Genomic DNA, 20,935 nt, shown 5'->3' with positions numbered 1-20,935 from the left:
TTGCTTGGGAAGATCAGCTCGATCTGCCCTTTTGTAGTATCCACCCCTCTATGTATGTGAAACTTCTGAAGTGGAATTGTTGGCTGCTATCCTTCCAGTCACTCTGCCAACTCATTTCAAAGAGCTAGTAACCTCAGTTACTAATTGGCACAGCAAGACAACATTAAACCATGCTTCCTGCTGAGTGTAGGGGTATCCAAATTCACCCTTTGGCAAGGAGAATCCTTTTGTACACTATGCATTGTTTCTGAACATTCCCTCCGTTTTTCCCCCTATATCCCTTCCACACTGTTCCTAGAGACCTGGGCCTACTTGCTTATTGCATTTGACCATCTGTGTATAAAAAATAAAAACTCACTTGTATTTCCTTGATACTAGTTTTTCCCCTAGACGGTGCTATTTAACATTAATTGTTTTTCTTCTCCTCCTCTGGTCCTTCTGACTAAACGTGTGTATGAGGGAGTGAGAGAGAATGGCCACCTAACGTGTCCAGTATGTTTCCTTCCTTCTGACTCTTGACATTTCTTTTTTTTGTCTCCCATCCTGGAGGTTCTGCACAAGGTTCCAGCAGCATCAGTGTTGATGTATCACTTCCCATGCATTTCAGAAATCTCTTCCAAGTGCCTCAGCAAAGCAATATGGCATGTGACCCAATAATGAGAACAGGAAATGAGGTTCACTGGTTTTGCTTGTCTTCTTCCATTTTTCCACCTTTATTTTTCTTTTGAAGCTATACCATTTTGGGCTGTGATCACCAAGTGGTGTCACACTTGGTCAGTGTTTGATTGGGAGACCTCCAAAGAGAGCCCAGACTAAATTGGCACAGCACTTTTTGAAGAATAGCAATATTAGTCCTGATTTAGTGACTGAATTGCAGTTGGTATTCAGTGACAGGTTGTTGTGACTATTGCATATGTAGGCCAGCTTGTTGTTTTAAAGCCACAAACAATGTTGGGGGTGAGAGGAGATGGAGCTGTAAGTGAAACTCCAGGTAGAATTAGATGGAACCCCAGCTAGACTTCCTCCTGACTCTTTATGGTAGCGAAATCAGAGTGTGAGCCAAATGAAAGGAAGCAGCTTGTAGGCTCCTCATGCCAGGCCAGTTCTTACCTCAGCATTCCCTGTCTCTGGTGCAGATGTGTAAATCCTGTCCCCATCAGCGTATTGGGAGGGAAGCCACTCACCTACTGAGCTGCAGGGAGTACTCAAAGAGGATCTTTGTTGTGTGCTCCTCTATTTCTGTCTTTGCTTCTACTCTTCTCAGAGCAAAGGTCCCCCACTGCCAACACAAACTGTTCCCTCTAAACCCTCTCAATGGAGGGGAAGAGGAAATGAATCAAGGGGGCCATCTCTTACCCTGGCCTCTGTGGGGAAGGAATTGAGAAATAACCCATGCATTGAAAAGAGCCGTGCTGCTTGGTCTCTCCAAAGGCAGGTACATTTGTCTTGAGTACCCAGGTCTTTAGGAAGGTAGTGACTAGGCGGGGAGGGGACATGTGTGTTCCTTTTCCCTTTCTATAACCAATGAAAGATAACTGCTGAGCCTGACAACTCTCCTCAAATCAACTGGAATCAGGTGCCCCTACCTCTTTGTGTGGGATCTTGGCTCTGCTGGTTTCTCTCCAGGGTGCCCCCTCTCTTCCTGCACTAGCTGCTGTGCTGCTTGCTACTTCCACACTCCTCACCACTTTGTGAAGATTGTGTGGCAACGGGCTTCTGGTCTCTTTCTACCTTCTCTCCTCCTCTTAATGGAGTAGCAGTTCAGAGGCTGCCCTTCTCTTTCCCCTCCTCCTTCCTTCACAGGGTGAAAGAAAAGCTATTGGGAACACAGTTTCATGTAATAATCAGATATTCTTCTTAACACAATCACCATAAAGAGCCCTAAGGCAGGACTGAATTAAAGAATTTTGGGGCCTTGTGTGCTATGGAAATTGGGGGTTCTCCACCCTTCCTTAAACTAGACAGAAAAGAAGAGGCCCAGCTGCCTAGAGCTCCAAACCTGCTTGTGCATCTGCCTAGGGCACTAAACCGGAGTGGCACTGTAACCCTGTGCGCCAGCTTGCAGTGCCACTCACTGAAGTTTGGCCTGCCCCTAGCACGATTGGGGACTACTGGGACAAACTTGGTTGGGTACCAACTGAGGTTGCCATCTCTGTGGATTAGAAAAAATGGCCACTGCTCCCCCAACCAGCCTGACCCTCCATTTCCCCTCTTAGGCATCCCCCTGCCTCCATCAGCCTGAGATGCCTCTTTCTCCCTCAGGTGTCGCCCACAACCACCAACCTGACTCCCCTGTCCAATAACCCCTACACCCACCCCATCCCAGGAGCCTCAGCTTCCCTCATCCTGGTCTCCCTCTACCATCCCTTCCCAGGAGCCCATGCTTCTCTCACCCTGGTCTCTGCACCTTATCTCTCAGGTCCATGCTGCTTTCCTGTGCTGAGAGGAGCAGGAGTCTCCGCTGCCACCGTGCACATGGAGTGAGAGCTGGGTACTGGGCTGGCAGTGCTCCCAGTGGCCAGGTGACCTGAATGCCCTAGTGGAATGCCCTAGTGGAAACAGTTGTGGTGCTCCTATGCAAAGAGTTCTGTGGACCTGATGAAGAGCTCTGTGGAGCTCGAAAGCTTGTCCCTTCCACCAACAGACATTAGTCCCCCAATAAAAGATATTATTTCACTTACCTTGTCTCTCTCAGATCCTGGGATGCACATCACTACTACAACATGGCAAATCAGTTCTGGGTCCAGTTCTGTTCAATCCCTTCATCAATGATTTAGATAATGGCATAGAGAGTACACTTATAAAGTTTACGGACGATGCCAAGCTGGGAGGGGTTGCAAGTGCTTTGGAGGATAGGATTACAATTCAAAATGATCTGGACAAACTGAAGAAATGGTCAGAAGTAAACAATCCAATCCAATAAGGACTTATATATCCTATTCTCCATGAACTTATCTAGTTCTTGGGGAGTTCAAAAAGAACTAGATAAGTTCATGGAGGATAGGTACATCAATGGCTATTAGCCAGGATAGGCAGGGATGCAAAACTATGCTCTGGAGTGTCCCTAGCCTGTTTGCCAGAAGCTGGGAATGGGTGACAGGGGATGGATCATTCATGATTGCCTGTTCTGTTCATTCCCTCTGAAGTACCTGGCATTGAACGCTGTCAGAAGACAGGATACTGGGCTGGATGGATCATTGGTGTGACACAGTATGGCTGTTCTTACGACAAATGCAAAGTACTCCTCTTAGGAAGAAACAATAAGTTGCACACATACAAAATGGGAAATGACTGCTTAGGAAGAAGTACTGCAGAAGGGGACCTGGGGGTCATAGTGGATCACAAGTTAAATATAGTCAACAGGGTAACACTCCCCTCCCCCCCCCAAAAAAAAAAAAGGTGAAGGGGCAAACATCATTCTGGGATGTATTAGCAGGAGTGTTGTAAGCAAGACACAAGAAGTAATTCTTCTGCTGTACTCCATGCTGATTAGGCCTCAAACTGGAGCATTGTGTCCAGTTGTGGATGCCATATTTCAGGAAAGATGTGGACAAAATGCAGAAAGTCCAGAGAAGAGCAACAAAAATGATTAAAGGTCTAGAAAACATGACCTATGAGGAAAGATTGGAAAAAAAATGGGTTTGTTTAGTCTGTAGAAGAGAAGACTGAGAGGGGACATGATAACAGTTTTCAAGTACATGAAAGGTTGTTACAAGGAGGAGGGATAAAAATTGTTCTTCTTAACCTCTGAGAATAGGACAAAAGCAATGGGCTTAAACTGCAGCAAGGGCAGTTTAAGTTGGACATTAGGAAAAAATTCCTGACTATCATGGTGGTTAAGCACTGGAATAAATTGTCTAGGGAAGTTATGGAATCTCCATCTTTGGGGATTTTTAAGAGCAGGTTAGACAAACACCTGTCAGGGTGGTCTAGATAATATTTAATCCTGCCATGAGTGCAGGGGACTGGACTAGATGATCTCTTGAGGTCCCTTCCAGTCCTACGATTCTATGATCATATGATTTCTATGAAATTACAAGTAACTTTAAGTAACCAGTGAAAAAATCCGGGCACATTGCAACTGGCAATGCAGAATCAAAAATGTCCAGGACAATTAAAAAAACCCCAGCAAGTGGCAACTCTAGGGCCAAACCTGGTGTGGTCCCTACGCAGGTGGACAGAGTGCAAATTGGTTAATCCAGGCCTGCCCTCAGGGCTACAGCTTGTACAACTTTTGATATAGTTCACTGATCTACTGTAAAACAAGCATTATATTAATGTCCATCAGAGCATTCAGGCTATAACAGAGATGCAATATGGATGACAAAACAAAATGTAAACCTGGGGAAATGGACTGATTTGGCAGATGAATATATCTTTTTCATACCATGATTCAGAAAGGAGCCTCTGTCTGAGCTCCAAAGAGCTTTGATTGTATCCAGAGCATTAGTAAAACCCCTGGGATATTATTCCCTGTAAAGTAAAGACATTTGTATTTCTACCACTGCAGAGAGTAACTCCAAAGTCCTAATGTTGTATGAAACAGGCTGTAACTCCCAAATCTTTATATCCAGACTTAAGTCTCCAGAAGACAGCTGCTTTATTTCACACACATTAAGTATTTGAATGTCTGAGGTCCAGTTGTTTTTAATGGATGTCCAAAGCCTAACAGCTTCCAGTCACATAGCCTCAGAAAAAATTCCATTATTAGGTTGCTTTTACAAAAATAGGTTATGTAGCAAATAATATTTAACATCCTGTTTTAAAGTTGTTAATACACTTGAGAGAAAAGTGAATTTTTTATGGCTGCTTATAAGATGTTTTTTAATTAAGAGCCAAGTTTTAGTTAAATAAAGTTTTTGCTAACTTTATATAAATCTCAATCCTCAGGGTGTAACCCTTTCTTCTATGCATTTATCCCTGGATTAATGGCTCATCATTTCTCTCTTTACTTACATTACATGGATGATATTTGCCCACAAGGTTTAAATTCTGTATTTTTTCATGAGGTTTCACATGTAACAGCTCTGCATTTGAGATTAGTTTTCCTTTAAAGGAAAAATCATTGGCTAAAAGAAGAGGGTGTGGAATATACTAGTCCTGGTTTTGTCGTTGCCAGCAAAACTTTGATCCAATCGGAGCTATGGAAACCAGGTCTTGGTAGAAAAAAGTACAAACAGACATCTGCTAAAGAGCTATAGAAACATGATGACATTCAAACAAAAGTTACAATGATCTGCTTAACCATCAAGCATCATGCTCACTGTGTGTATTGTAGTGTTGTGATAGCAACACTGTAGTTATGGCTGAGGGAAGGCACTTTCATTCTAAGTCAGACAGTTTAAAAAAAAAATCTCCTTAAGCTAAAATTGGGTTGAGAAGAATTATGAGCAAACAATGAATTGTTGTAAGCATGGCAAAAATTCCATTAAGCCAATTTTGAATTATCCAAGTATGAATAAAAGGGTTTTTTTCACATGTTATAAACTTGGTTACCACAGATGTTTTGAACATTTTTGCATCACTCAAAACCAGCCTAATTTAAAAGCTTCAACCCTGTCAGATTCTGCAAGCCCTCTGTACTTGGGACTCCCATTGAGCTGTGTGAAGAGGAGACTTACAGGATCAAGCCCTTGGCGAAGACAAGTGTTTGTGGAATCTTCAAGGAAATTTGGGTTGGCAAAAGAAATGCCAATTTTTCGACTAGTAATGGCTGACTTGATCATCTTAACCCTAATCCTTCTGGACCCTCAACATACTCTGGCCACCTTTTCCTATTCCTTAGTCCCCATCCTCCAGTGTTTCTTTTAAAATGTAGGGTCAGTTAAAATTTAGTGTACTTTGGAGGCTTGTGCCCCAAAGTGTGCTACATCCTACAGCGTATGTACAATTTATAATAAACTTCTGGGGTAGAGATAAAGTCTGGAGGGGCTGTCAGACCTGCTGGGTTCTTTTCAAGAGTATGTGTTTATTTTACAGTGTGATGTGAGATTCGAGTGTAATATGTTTGTGTGTGTGTTTATCTGGATAACAGAACTTGGAGCACTTTTTAAAGATCTGATTTTACAAACCATTACTCATGTGAGTAGCCTTTAGTCATTCCTGTTAGTCTCTCTGAAATTAGTGGGACAGCTTGTGTGAGTAAGGGCTACTGGCATTGTTGAGGAAAAGGATATGTAATAATGGTATTTGTTCTTTACTATGCAATTGCTTTATTTCCAGATGCATTTTTTATTCCAGCCAATTTCTGATTTGACAAAGCTCATATTCATCACTGAGGGCTAAAACAAAGTCAAGTCTGCGGTTTAAAAAAGATGCCACCATTTTAAAGGACTCGAGGAAGAAAAGCAGCTGAACAATTTTTGTAAAGCATGAAAAATAATTTTTTTCATGTTCAGCTGATTTTAAAATCAGCTCATGTAAATTTTACCAACATTTCTAAAAACATTCACCTTTGGACTATGTTTGTGTTTCCAAAGAAATTAAAAAGAAATCTGTTCATTTCTATTTATTTCAGGTTTTGCTAACCTCCCTTTCGTTAGAATAACTATATTTTGGGCTGAAACAAAGTGGAAAAAATCCCCTCAATTTATACTAAATATTGAGCAAGGAGGAAGGTTGCATTATGTTCTTGTACTGTATCTTAGTCTGGCGGACTAGGGCTTTCTTTTAATTTGCATTACACTACTTTAAATAAAAAAGCTTCTGTTAATCTTGCTGTTATTTTAAATAGTGATTTTATAAGCATCAGGCACTGCAAAAGGTTTCTGTAATAATAAAAAGTAAATAAAGAGGAAATGCTGATCTGACAGGAATTTGCTATAAACCTTTGCTTCAGCACTATAAAAATTTGATCTTTTCTCTGTCCTTTTCTCTGATCAGCTCCCATTTTGCGTCAGCATTTGACATTGTAATAGACTTAGCCATACTCATTTTTCACTTTTTGTACATCTATGGTAAAACTTTTATGCTAGAGGAGAGCAGGTCGAGTGTGAATAATCAGGGATTTTCTCCATTCAGATCAAATTGCTTTTATAATACGGACCTAGCATTAATATTGTTGCATGATTTAAGTGTTAACATTTGTATTAGCAAGTAACAGGAATATTTTAGCATAAAGTAAGGTCTAAAGATGCGAGAGAAATCTTTATTTAAAAAAATCCTTTTGTGTGATATGAAGGCTTTTGATGGGAAAATGTCTTTATTCAATAAATTTATAAATGTTCTGCAAAGCTGCAATTTGAGTTTTCCAATCCCTAATTACATTTTCATTTTACACTATTATGCTATGATGCTGCATTGATCATACTTTGTAACATACATTACCAGATAGCGGTACCAGTTACATGAGAAAGAAAGGAAAAAGACGTCATCCTTGCAGGGAGACCTCTGGATCCATGTGTAACCCGTTGAAGAACCAATTGCAGGGATGGGCCCATTATTTCCACGTACTCTTAGTTCTAATGGAGTAACTGTCCACTAAAATTAATAGGAGTTGCAGCCACATAGCAGAGCATGGGGATATGGCCCCACAGTGTACAGAATATCTGAGAAGGTGGTGTATAAAAAAAGTAATGTTAGAAAAACATTTAATAGGGTATTTTAATTTATTTGACTGCAGTGTAGCAACTGGAAACAAGGAGAGCCAGCACCATGTGAAAGCATTTTGCATTATTGTCTCTAAAATTAGACAGCATTGTTACTTATGTTACACTGGTTACACAAATCCCCCTGTAGTGAGGGCCCAAGAGCTTCTGCTCCCTCTACAAATATTGTTTCTTTCCTTATAAATTATAATGGTGATGCTTTTTATTATCATTTCCCCAGCTCAAAAGATAACACAATCATATTTGTTCTGGGAATTTATACTTCCTTTTGTCTTTACATCCTACGGAAGCAGTGGCTTCTGGCTTCTGCCAGATGAGGTAACATTGCATGCAATAGCTGTACAGATTTTTGGGGGTTGGGGTGGGTGGGAAATGGCTGGTTGGTTTTAATCTCTGTTTTTTTTGGCCCTGACAGCTTGAAAAAAAGTAAGTCTCAGCTGTGTTCAGAGAACCATTTAGATCCTTTTCTTTCTTTCTCCATTTACCAAAACAAAACCTCTCCAGCATTTCAATAGCTGTTAGGATGTAACGTATTCCGTCTCTTCACTTTATCATCTCTGAGTGGGGTAGAACACTAAAAGACTATGTTATATGTTAACATATATGTACACATGTTGTTTGCTTGAGGTTGTGTGTCTGACCTGAATGATCTATGGCAGGTGTTCAGAGAGAATTTTGACAATACTGGAAACAGGTTTAGCTTTTATAAATCTGCCAACAGATGCAATTAGAATGGGACAAAAACCGTCATTTCTCAATCACCAGACTTTGAGGTCCAGCAAGAATACATGAGAACCAAAAACAAAACAGTGTGTTGAGCTTATGAGTATTTGTGATTAGGCCATTGAGAGGCTCACGAGAACTCTAGCCAGCCTGAGAATTAGTTGCACTCTAAGCCCCTTCAGAAGAAGCATAATCAATAGTACATGATAAGAGACATTTTCCTGCCATTATGAATCACTTGATGTCCTCTTTGATCCAAAGCACTGAATGAATTTTTTATGCGTAATTACCTGAATAAAGTGTGGTGTGCACATTGCTGCACGTTAGTGTGTGCTCATGAGAAAAACTGCTGTGTGCTTTACTTCCATCTAGTGAATCAGGATCTAAATCCCTATGACCTTGTTAGTTTTTCACTTGCAGGCTTTCTGCAGCAAACATGTGGCTTTTAGTTGTCTTAATTACTTAATGACTGTTCCTAACCCTTTAATGTAAGGTCGTTGTTTCTGGCATTAAGTGGTCAAAACCAGCATTTTCATATCCTATTGTTCCCTGACCTTAAACACCAGAAATAGGAGTCAGATTAAGTGAGAACTTCAGTAATGAAGTCACATACTCAGTTATTTCTAAAGTGTAAAATCTGAAATTAGAAGTATGGTACATACACATTTTAACTACATTTTAAAAAAACAATAATGTTTCATTAATAAAGAAAAGCTTCACTGCCAAAGAAGGATTTTTGTTTTGCCTTGTAATATATGAAAAACTTGCAATGACAGATCTTATACTGTAACAACAATGCATTCATTTAATGTTTGATAATGATATACACTGGCTTCTTTAGCCAATATATTTTTTTATTTATGACATGGAAGTATTAAGTGGAACTAGTTTCCTTTTGCAGTCCTTATCTTGTGTAGTGGTAAGGATGTAATACAACAGTTGGTACTCATATCACTGTTCAGTGAAGTATGAAGTTTTATCAATTTAAATTTTCACGGGGGAAATTGTGAGGGGTCAGGTAATAATTATTTCTGAGAAAAGATGTTGAGATTCAAAAAGTTAAATCTTCATAGCTGTTGAAACAAATTGTCAACATCACATGTCAAAATATACAAAGTAAATATCCTTAAATCTAGCACTAATCATTACTCAAGAAGGATTTTTCTTACTTTCATAGCTGTAAATTTCCACTATTCTCGATGGAAATATTTTGTGTGCGTGTACAGAGAAATTGACGCTTATCAACATTGATAAAAATCTAATCCTTCCAAACCTACATACATAGCTTGGTAAACTGGGAGCAAACAATATTTGTTTTGATACAGCAAAATCTGAGGTTATGTATATAGGAACAATCTAGGGTATACTTACAAGATAGAGGACTGTATCCTGGAAAACAGTGCTTCTGAAAATAACTTGGTTATTATAGTAGACAACCAAATGAACATAATATTCTATTGTGATGCTGTGGGTGAAAGGCTACAGTAATCCTTGGATGTAGAAACGGGAATATTGAGTAGGAGTAGGGAGGTGGAATTTCCTCTGCATATGGCATTGCTGAGACTATTACTGGAATTCAGTTCTGGTGTCTGTACTTGAAAAAAGGTTGTTGAAGTGTTCAGAGTAGAGCTGCAAGAATAATTCGAGGTCTAGAAAATAGTACTTAAAATGAGAGACTCAAGGAGTTCAATCTATTTAGTTTGTCAAAGAGAAGATTTAAATGACTTGATTACATTTATTATTACCAACACAAGGAAAAGGTATCTTATAGTAGCAAACTCTTTAACCAAGAAAGGTATAACAAGATCCAGTTACTGAAAGTTGCAGCTAGACAAATACAAACTGGAAATGAAGTGCAAAATTTTAACAATAAAGGTAATTAGCCAACCAAGTGATGTGATAGATTTCCCATCACTTGGAATCTGTAACTCAAGACTATATGTCTTTCTAAAATATACAACCACAATTTATGATTTGATGCAAGAATTACTAGGTTTACACAGTGAGTCAGATTAGATTATCATAATTGCCCTTCTGTCTTAAAAACTGATGGAGCAAGTCCTGGTCTCCTTGAAGTCAATGGATAAACGGCTAATAACGTCAACATGACCAGAATCTGGGCCTGTGAATCTGTTTCTGAAACGAAAAATGTCCCAGTGCATGACAACTGTATGTAGCATATATTGCTTTAGCTGATCATAATTAATTTGTTCAGCAGTCTTGTGGATAATGTATGTTTAATTTCCATTTAAGTTTGCTTAACCATTAATCAGTGGATACTTAAAACCATAACATAGCACTGATTCTAATAACATCTTAAAGTACCAATAAACTGCTGTAAATTGGACAAGCATTAGCTGTGAGCTGAGTGCAGCTAATAGCTGTGTGACACTTCAACTCCATAATTCGGGATATCATGAGAAAGTAAGTTTTTCATGGTTTTCAATTAAAAGCAACATTTCCACTCTAAGTCAATGTGATTTTGATGCTAAATTATTATTAAATATTTATCATAGTTACAGCTTGCAAATTTGTCAAATAGAGTCTTGGAAGTTCAGAGTACATCCACCAAATGGATAATTCACAGATTCAGTAGGAAGCTTTTGCTGGGAAAATGGGCTGGAAAAGCAGCAATGGGACAACCACCTGTTACCTTTGTTTTAAAAGCTATTTTTAAGTGAGCTGTTTCCTAATGTTCCTCAGCAGAGTAATAAAGTTCCTCCTGGCCTTCATAATTTAAAACACTTCTTGGATCATTGCCTTTCTGTGAATTCACTGATTTCTATAAAATATGTTTTTGGAATACTAAATTGTACTTTGAAAAACATAACTTCTGCCTCTATGCACAAACGGAATGGCTCACTGTGTTGTACCTGGAAAATCATTTGTTTCTCAAGAAGCTAAAAATGATTTTTAAGCAAAGAGTATACAGTAATAGATGGGTTTCTCCAGATGTTTTTTCAGTGTCCAGACTGAACAAGCTACATGCATGTCAAGTTTTGCATTTTATTTCCTCTTTTCCCTTTACTTATCATATATGCTATATATGTTGGAAAATACATCTACTAAGGTCAGAACCAAGCTCAAAATATAGCTGATCCTCAGTTGGGCTGATTTTGTGACATGTTTCTGACATCAAAATATCTAGAACGAAGCATGGTATGTCATATATCACTTCTCATGCAACTTCATATTGTGGAAGTCATCCCAGAATATTTGTTATGTATTTAAAAGCTTTGAATAACGAAAAGGTTTTAGGGTCTGATCTTGAGTGATGATGTGCACCCACAATTTGAACTGAAGTTAATGGCCAGGCACAAATGCTGCATGAGAGGCAATTTGTGACTTGGTACAAAGCCCATTAAATGAATGAAAATATTTCCATTTGACTTGCGTATACTTTGGATCAGGCACACAGTGAATATTGTGTTGAGTACCTTCATACTGGAAGAGTGCTGAAACATTGAGGTGACTTCAGAGAAGATAAAGAATGATGGATCTAGAGGTACTGAGTTATGAGAAGGTTAAAAGAGCTAAATAGGTATTGCATAGCTATGTGACATCTAAGTGGAGCACACTGTAATGATCTACAAGTATTTGATGGGAATAAACAGCTAGAAGGGACTTGAATTAATTACTGTGGTACAAAGTGGGAATAATTAGGAGTGAGGGGATGAAAATAAAACAAAGAATATTTAGGCTGAATGTCAAGAAAATCTTCTGAACAGTAAAACTATGTAGAATGTGTAGTAGTCTTCCGAGGGATGTTAAATGAAGATTTAAAATCTAGAAACTTTAAAATTACTGTAGATTTTGTACAAAGCAGTAGAATATATGTTGTAGGAATCATTTCTACACTGGCAGAGAGATAAAGTAGATGACCTAAAGTAACAGATCTTTTCTTTTCCTGATTTTAGTATACACTAAAGGTTTCTATTGACTTCAGTGAGAGTTGGATCATGACCTGAAACAATGATACAGTTGTGAAACAGAGTTGGTGTGATTCAATGCTGTACTTATAAATAAAATGTTAAAATAATAGAGAGAAGAGTGTAGCATAAAATAAAGGAGAAATATAGAATGGTGGGAGCTGGATGTATCTGATCAGTAAGAGAGAAGAAATGCAAGTTGGTTGAGAGACTGGGCAGAAGGCGACAGAGGATGTTCCACTATGATAGTAGAAATATTAACATAACACAGTTTAGCATATTTTGCAGTTAAATAGACCTGAACCAAATCACCAGGTCCAAATGTGCTTGAACTCAGAGGAAGTTTGATTCTGGTCCATATCCAAACCTGGCTGCTCAGGCTCTTCTCTAGTTACAGCATTTTATTTTGTATGCAGAATTCTCTTTTACTTTTCCAAGCAGTGGTATCCACCCAAAAACTGTAAAATGTCTTAAAGTTTATAGCCACTGGCTCATGTTAGCTATCAGAATGAGAAATGACCACTAAGGAAATTGTTTAATAGAATATGTTAGAACACCAGACTTAGAGATTTCTTACTAGAGATTGATTGCTGTTACACCCATATTGCTAATCCCTAGTAAATGAAAAGGTATGAACTCTCGCCTTTTTAATTCTCTTCCTTTCATAACCTCAAAAAGACACACATCAGGCAGTACATTTCTGTGGAATTATTGTGTTGGTTGAAGTCAGAAGGTGAGGTATGCAATAATCCTGCAGAAAGTCATTATCTGGCATGCCTTATTGCCTAATTAGACATTAAAAAATACAGTGTACTTAAGTGAACAGAGATCACTGCTTAAGTCTTCCAAAGAAATCATAGCTCTGCCATCTTTAGTTAATCTTTAATTAAATAGTGATAAACCATGGTGAAGACTTTAATAACTCTGCTTTAGAACTCTGCAAAAATATTTTAAACTGTAGAGACTAGATTAATTATGGAGTTTTCACCAGTTTTGGTGTGAAATTTCTAGCATCTTGCTTTAAATTTTAATTGTAGAAAATACAGCAGTTTTCTTGTTTGAAATAATTTTCAATCTGCAAATAGCCATTCTTACCTGACAGAAATTTTTGTGAGGTCCAGGCCAAAGCAAAATAATACTTTAAAAATCCTTCTCTGAGATGCTTCATGTTTTCTTTGTGGAAAACTTCACCTATGTTATTTTTCATAAGTAATTTCACAAATAACTTTTCTTGTGCTCCCTCTAAAATGTGTTTCTTGAGTGGCTTCACTTTCCATCAGTTTTGAATTCAGATGGACTATTCATTTGTGTAAAATTACCCATGTATATAAGTATTGGGAGATTGAGGCCTAGGTTTTTAGGACAGTGCATTAAAATTCCTAGCTGTTACAAGTTCTGGAGCCTCAGTAGATATTACTGAGAAGAGTTACTCTACAACTCTGTCCTGGACAAAGTGACTAGAATGATGATGTGGGACTATTTACTAATTTGTTATGAATCATAACTTACTAAATGTTAAAGATTGGACCCAGGGGAGTGGCAGAGTGCTGCCATGATGTAACATGTGGATTTGCCATGAAGTTTTCTTTTTCGTTTTCTTCAGGCCTGAGTCTACAAGGGTCAGGTCCCTGGTAGTTTTTTCATTGGAACAGAGAGGTGCAAAGACATAATGTCCTTATTTTCTGTCTTGATATTTAAATAACCCTCCCTGTTTTGTACTTACTAAATGTTGGGAAATGAAAATGTTGACTTTGACCTGCATTTCAGTTAAGACTCTTTAAGCAAATAAAATTTTAATCAGATCAAACTGTATTAAAGTCAATTTTTCACAAGTAGAAAAAATTAAACAAAATTAAGAAAGATAATCATGTATCTGTTAATTTCACTTTTAAAACATTTTAAAATTCAATATTTGTTCTCTAAATTTTTTTCTTACTCTTTTTGAACAGGTTATTTGGTGTCACTTCAGTAATTAAAACCAACTGCTCAAGCACCTGGAAGATCATAGCAAACCAAGACCTCGTCTGGTATCACCATGCCAATCCCATATTACTGCTGGTGATGTACTACACCCTGGCAACTCTTATTCGTCTTTGGCTACAAGAGCCCATTGTAAGGCTCTTCCCACTTTATTTTTTCTTCCCACTTTATGAAGAGAATAAAGCCGCCAGAGTAGAATTTTTCTAATGCTCACTAGTGATTGTAAGATTCTCAGATTGTTACTGGCATTTGCAAACAGTAGAACAAAATTTTTATGTGAGGCAAGCTGCTGTCTTAAATACACTCTTTCTGATAAGTCCCTCCAGCTCTTACATGGGTAGTCCTCCTAAAGTCAATGAGACTACTTATGTGATTAAGGGCTACAGGATCAAAGACTTGGGTCATATCTACACTATCTGCTAAATCGGCACAGCTGTGATCAATGCAGTGGTGTTGGTTTATTGGGTCTGGTAAAGACACACTAAATTGATGGGAGAGTGCTCTCATATCAATTTGCATACTCCACCTCCCTGAGAGCCGGAAGTTATGTCGATGGGAAATCGTCTCATGTCACAGTGTAGACACCGATGTAAGTCGACCTAAGTTATGTCGACTTCAGTTACATAATTTGCGTAACTGAATTAGCATAACTTAGATCGTCTCACAGCATTAGTGTAGATCAGTCCTTAGCTTACTTTTGAATTGTGAAAGTCTGTGAGAATATTGTCTACAGTAGGTAGGGTTGTTGGGTTTTTTTTCATAATGCAAAGCACCATAAAGTCACAGCAAAATGAGCAGTAAGTGCAGCACACAGGAGTTACTCTGTGTTTCATGGTCTTTACATAGCCTTGAAAATTTCCTCATACCAAAGGCAATAAAGAATGAAAATTTAAAAGCAGCCTCAAGGGTTCGTTGCCCAAAAACCAAAATATCAGCTGCAAGCTGGTGCAGGATACTGTAAGACATACATAGTTTTGCCTAATCTTGCAATTTTATCATGAGTTTAGCAACATTTGGTGTTTTTCTTAAAGCCCCAAGTCCAGGATTCATGTGATTATGTGAACATCTCAGCTTCCATTTTTTTAAAAAGTAAAGTTCTTAGATCTTATGGTTGTGGAGAAAAGTGTGGAACATGACTACAAAGGCACCCTGAAGACTCAGAAAACAAACGGAAAATAAAATGAGCCCAAATTTCATTATTTATAAAAATGGTATGATTTGTGGAGGCCTGACTCACAATTTTTGAAGCTTGGTTTGGTAATGCTGCACACGGTAGTACAGGTATGCAGCACTAAAGCTGTGAAGAGTCTACATTTCAGTTGCATCCTTGTGGAATATTAATGTCTTCATTTATTACCTCACTCACCTTTATTACCTCACTCTTTGTTAAGAGTCAGACATTTTTAGGAGGATAGGAAGCTGGTTGGCTGTCTTAAAAAGTTAACTCTTATAAAGGGAAAATATCAAAATATGAAAACATGGTAAGATAAATGCTGTCTTTGTACTATGACTTCTTTTTTGATGAAGAAGATACACCATTACAACATCTGTCTATAAAACGATATGTTCTGGTTTCTAAATCTTAGTGGCTTTATAGACTGTTTTGCCATGGATGGTTTTCACCTTTGATTGTGCCATGGATCAGGGATTGATTTTTCTTTTTACTTGTTTTGTCTTAGAAGATTTTAGACCAAATTCTATTCTCAGTTACACCAGTCTAAATCCACTGTAATTCCATTGCAGTCAATAGAGTTACTTTGGATTTATGCTACTTTAATGGAGATCTGAATTTGGTCCTTGTCTTTTATTGTAGCTGCCTATGTCTTCTGTTTTTACAATCTGAAACAATGTCAAAGCAGCATAGTAGTGAGAATCTCATCTTTAACTTATGGTACCTCCTCTACATTATTAACCAAGTTCAGAAGGCAAAGATGATAAATTTGCTGAATGGGTCAATCTGAGAGCAGATGCTATTTCTCTGTTCTGATTAATGCAGCTCAAGAAAAATGCTCAAGGAATTATGCCCACATTTGGGTCCTGAGTTTTCAGGGTGAGAAAAAGTACTCAAAAAGGAGCATAAGTGGGATTTTAAATGGTGCATGATTGTGCTACTTCTACGCAGAGATGAATTGAACTCTCATTCCTTACTCAAAAAAATTCCCATTAAAGTTGTTTGGAAGTTTTCTTGAGTAAGGACCTCATGTTTGGGCCCTTGAGTCCTGCAATAATTTAATAAAACAAGAAGAGCCAATTTATCTCTTGTGACTTCAGTGAAGTTATATCAGGAATCAGTTTATTCACTGGATAATATTTAAAATATAAATCTAGGGCCTGATTCTTCACTCGCTCACTTTGATGTTAATCAGGAAAAACTTCACTGTGAAGCTCATGTGAGAAGAGAACCAGACCTCTACAATGCTGTTTGAGTTAGTCTGGTGTGGATGGTGGGGGTTGGGAAAACATTGTTAGTGCTACTCTTAAACTCTCCTGGAGCTGTGCACTCAACCATCGTAGTTGCTTGTATGGTGGGAGAACTGGAAGTGTTGGACAAGTCAAAGGCAGCCTAGAATTATGAGATTGTCTGCTAGATAATGCTCTTCTTGACCTCTTTTTCCTCATCCTTGAAATAGATTAAACAAGACACCATTTCCCACCCACACCCATCGCCACCTGAAGTTCATATAACTTAAAATCATTATCTCAATACCTCAGTACACTTAGTGTTTGTGTGGTCAAATCAATGCCAAACAAAATGTTGCTGGTAAATGTTTCGTTGTGGGCCACTTTTATCTGAAAACTTTCAATACATGAAAGTGGTATGGCAAATGTAGGCCTTATAATTAGTTTATTTTACATTTGTTAAAATTTGGTTTGGAATATCCTCCAGATTCTAAATATAAATATACATACATGTGTGAAATGTGCTGCTATGCTTTTGAAAAGTAAAAATAAATTAATAACTACTGCTTATTTAGGCTGAGCTTTTTAAAAAGAGGAGCTTAATATGAGGCTTGCAGAGTGGGTTTTTCAAATCCACCTAGATTATTTGGGCACCTTACTCCCATGGGCAGATTTGTAATCTCAGCTCTATTTCATGGGTTAGACTTCAGAATAAGTGGGCTGATATAGAAGGGCTGAGAATCTCACAACCCCTATTAAAGCTCCACTTTAGAATCTTGGTTTTGAAAATCTTGGCCTGAGGAAGACGACAAAAGTAAAATTTTGTGCTATGCTGTTTCAATAGAGTCAGCAGATGGAGCTCAAATAAACTGACAAACATTGTTCCCAGAGCCGAGTGGATATTGGTTATGATACTGTTCTCTTTTTTTTTAAAAAAAAAAGAAAGGGAGTAAATCAAAAGCCAATTTAATTCAGGCTTCATTTGAAACAAAGAAATAAAATATATCTACTAAATAGAAAGAATAAAATGGGAAGAAAAAAATTATAGAATCATAGAATATCGAGGTTGGAAGGGACTTCAGGAGGTTATCTAGTCCAACCCCCACTCAAAGCAGGACCAATCCCCAACTAAATCATCATTTTTCATCCTGTTGAGCCAGACCATTGAAAGTGAAAAAAATATGAAAATTACTTGACTAGATCAAAATCTGTTCTAATTTACATCAGTATAAATCCTGAGCAACACCACAGAAGTCAATAGATACTCTGGATTTTGGTTGCAATTTAGTAAAGCACTTAAACATATGTTTAAGTTCCATTAAGGCCAATGGGACCTTAGCGTGTGTTTGAAGTTAAGCATGTGCTTAACTGCTTTGTTAAATAGGGATTGGTTTTCTGAATTGGGGCCTTACAGCAGTATAAATGACATCAGAATTTGGCTTAATACTTATGTGTAATCAACTCTCCAAACTGCCTGCTATTTAGCCAGGGCTGATAGAAATTACACAGAGATGAAGTATGATTTAGGGTAACTATAATGTTAGTGCACCAGCAATGCAGAATCAGACTGTAATGCTTCCTGTTTGTCAGACTCAAATGCTTATTAATAGAGTGCTTTTCCTGACAGGATAACCCACTTTACAGCATGTACACTCTATCCTAAAAATCCTTAATTTTGCTATTCATGGTGAGATTAAAACCTAACCACTAAGAGGTAGGGGATTGGAAGAAACTTCCCATTGGGGATGTGATTCCATAGTTGTCCAAGGTGTGGTTTCTAGATGTTCTGAATCAGTTCACTGTTCTGATCCATTTACTGTGTTACCATATATCAGGAACAGGATTAGTGTGTTATTCTGTAGTCTTTGAATATGTATTGCTTATGCCCAGAAAATATTTTTTTCTTTTAATTTACTGCTCAGTATAGCAAGACAATGCTGTTTCCACATTCAAATAGGCAAGCAGCAGAGAGTTTTAATTTCAGTAAATCTAGCTTTAAAATGATTACATATCTGTATTATACTTTATGGTTTGGTTTATACTATAAAGCAGGATGTGGAAGTCTGGTTACTTATGGTATCCTATAGGAATCAGGAAACATCTTGATATTGATGGGTTTAGTAATTATAGAATAGCTCTGTCATCATTTTCTGAAAATGTCATACTAATAAAAAGCATCCATCATAGATACAGTACATTAAACACTAGATGATATTTCAAGGCATATAATTTAGAGGAAGAACAGCATCTAGGTACCATAGTGTTACTCTTAGAAAATCACGGTTTAAGAATTACAACTATCCTGGCCATTCCCATTGTTTAGGAAATGGATGATGAAGAGAAATCTGGTATCAGCGAAGAAGACAAAGAAATAGACTGCAACCCATCCTCAAGGAGACGAAGTTTGTGGTATGCAAGCCACTACACAACTGATGAGAGAAAAGTAAGACCTGGGGGAAGGTTTCCCTACATCAAAATGTTTCAAACATGTAGTTCATTTTATTGTGGTAGCTTTGTAAGTAATGTATTACTATGTGGGGACATAGTGGTGTAAGTTCAAAGTAAAAATGTGTGAGTATGTAATTGGCATGACACCAAGATTTTGAGTTAGGGAAAGGAATGTTATTATTTTGTAAAACTTAGAAGAAGAAAAACAAGGGACGGTGCAAGGAAGTGAAAGCAGAATGTTTCCTGTGTTTCCAGCTTCCAAAACAAAAAGATCCAGGATTAGAGTCTCTCCTTTGCTGGACGGCTCTATGGACAGGAGAGCAGGGAGGGCTGTCAGGGAGCCAGATACCTGCAATAAAGGCTGATCTATCTAATGACAGCTGACTAGGATCCCTGATTAGTGAGGCAAAGCTGCCGTCGCCCTCCCGCAACACAACCCAGCCTGCCACCAACATGTTCCTTTTCTTCCCTGTACACCCCTATGCTAGGGTGGGCAGGGTAGTTGGTGTAGGAGCCAACTCCACCAGCTTCACGGCACCAAAGAGTCCTCTTCTCCTTGCCCGCTAGGGGAATTCTCATATGGCCAGCTGCCCCCAGATTTTGACTCCAAAAGTATTAGGGTGAGCCTTAAATTAGCAAATCCAATCCCCACGAGTCCTGTGATGGAAGTAACAATAACAGTAGTAGTAGTAGTAGTGTAATCAGAAAAACTGCTCTGAGTGAACTGGACACTGAACTATAACAACAGACAGATTGCTATATTCCCGTCTCCAACAATTGCAGTAGTAACTTTAGTACTTCTATATGCTCAGCTGGTATTAGAAAAGCCAGCGAAGACATACGTTGGAAGTATCTCCAACTTCATACCGTTTGATCTGGAACGGTGATAACACAAGCCAACAAAGGCAGTTAAAAGATGTGAAATGATATATATGGTATCACAAATTTCAGACAATTTGTATTCCAGAATGCTTTACAGAGTTGTGGTAGTGTACATTTACAAAGTGAAATGACGGCAGCAGGAAAGAACATTTAAATAACAAATGAAGTGGAGAGATACAGGAGTTCAGTTCTAGAGTGCAGGAGCCGCAGAGAAAAAGACTCTTAAGTTGACAGTCCTGAGATGTTGAGAGCAAGATGAAGCATGTGTTCAATGAGGGGAAGGAATAAAGAGGGGAGAACAGGAGGACAAAGTCTTCTAGATAGGAACAATTCCATGGACGATTTTATAAACAAGAAAGATAGTTTTGAACCAGATCCTGAAATGAAACCGACCAAGTGGAGTTGTTTGAAAATGTTTGCATATTTTTGAAGAGGGGTAGTATTCTTCACTCGCTGGATTCTAGAAAGCTGGGGCTTGGGGAGGCCATTGAAAGGAGGTGTAGTAGTCTAGGTGAGAGGAGCTGAAGGCATGGATGAGGGTTTCATCAGAAGTGGAGCTGAGTCAGTGTAATATGTGGACAACAGGTGATAGGGACATTCACACACATAAGAATAGAAGGAACTAGAGTAGATAGCATTGCATTTGTTGAAGGATCTGTTACCCAAGAGAAGCACTAATGGTTTGGAGTACAGAAAGAGGCTGCCCCAGTCATAATTGTTTATTATAAAAACTATAAAATATATATACTCCTATAATACAGTTGTAGACTTTGCTCTGTCCTATTGTAAGGTCATGGTTCTCTACAAAGTTTCATGTAGACTTAAAAGTCTAAGACAGTAAAAGTTGATTAATGTGGTGGGGTTATTGTGCTTCACACACTGCTTTCATGTCACAGAGCAAGGGCCCAACCCTATCAGCCTAACTCAAGAGGGCCACTTTCATAAATAAAAACTGAAAAAATGGGT

The 20,935-nt window shown here is 38.2% G+C and overlaps 1 protein-coding gene across 1 annotated transcript in view; it reads left to right on the top strand.

Annotated features, from left to right (window-relative positions):
* PIEZO2 (piezo type mechanosensitive ion channel component 2) overlaps positions 1 to 20,935 on the top strand; it is a 432,480-nt gene that overhangs the window by 287,530 nt on the left and 124,015 nt on the right. Inside the window, exons 8-9 of the mRNA XM_037892875.2 lie at positions 14,209 to 14,371; positions 18,963 to 19,082. Coding sequence (XP_037748803.1) covers positions 14,209 to 14,371; positions 18,963 to 19,082 — 283 coding nt within the window. The remainder of the gene's footprint in view (positions 1 to 14,208; positions 14,372 to 18,962; positions 19,083 to 20,935) is intronic.

This window comes from Chelonia mydas, chromosome 2, assembly GCF_015237465.2.
Source record: "Chelonia mydas isolate rCheMyd1 chromosome 2, rCheMyd1.pri.v2, whole genome shotgun sequence".
NCBI lineage: Eukaryota > Metazoa > Chordata > Testudines > Cheloniidae > Chelonia > Chelonia mydas.
The sequence above is the reverse complement of the archived record's forward strand: the minus strand, read 5'-3'. Positions and strand labels throughout refer to the sequence as shown.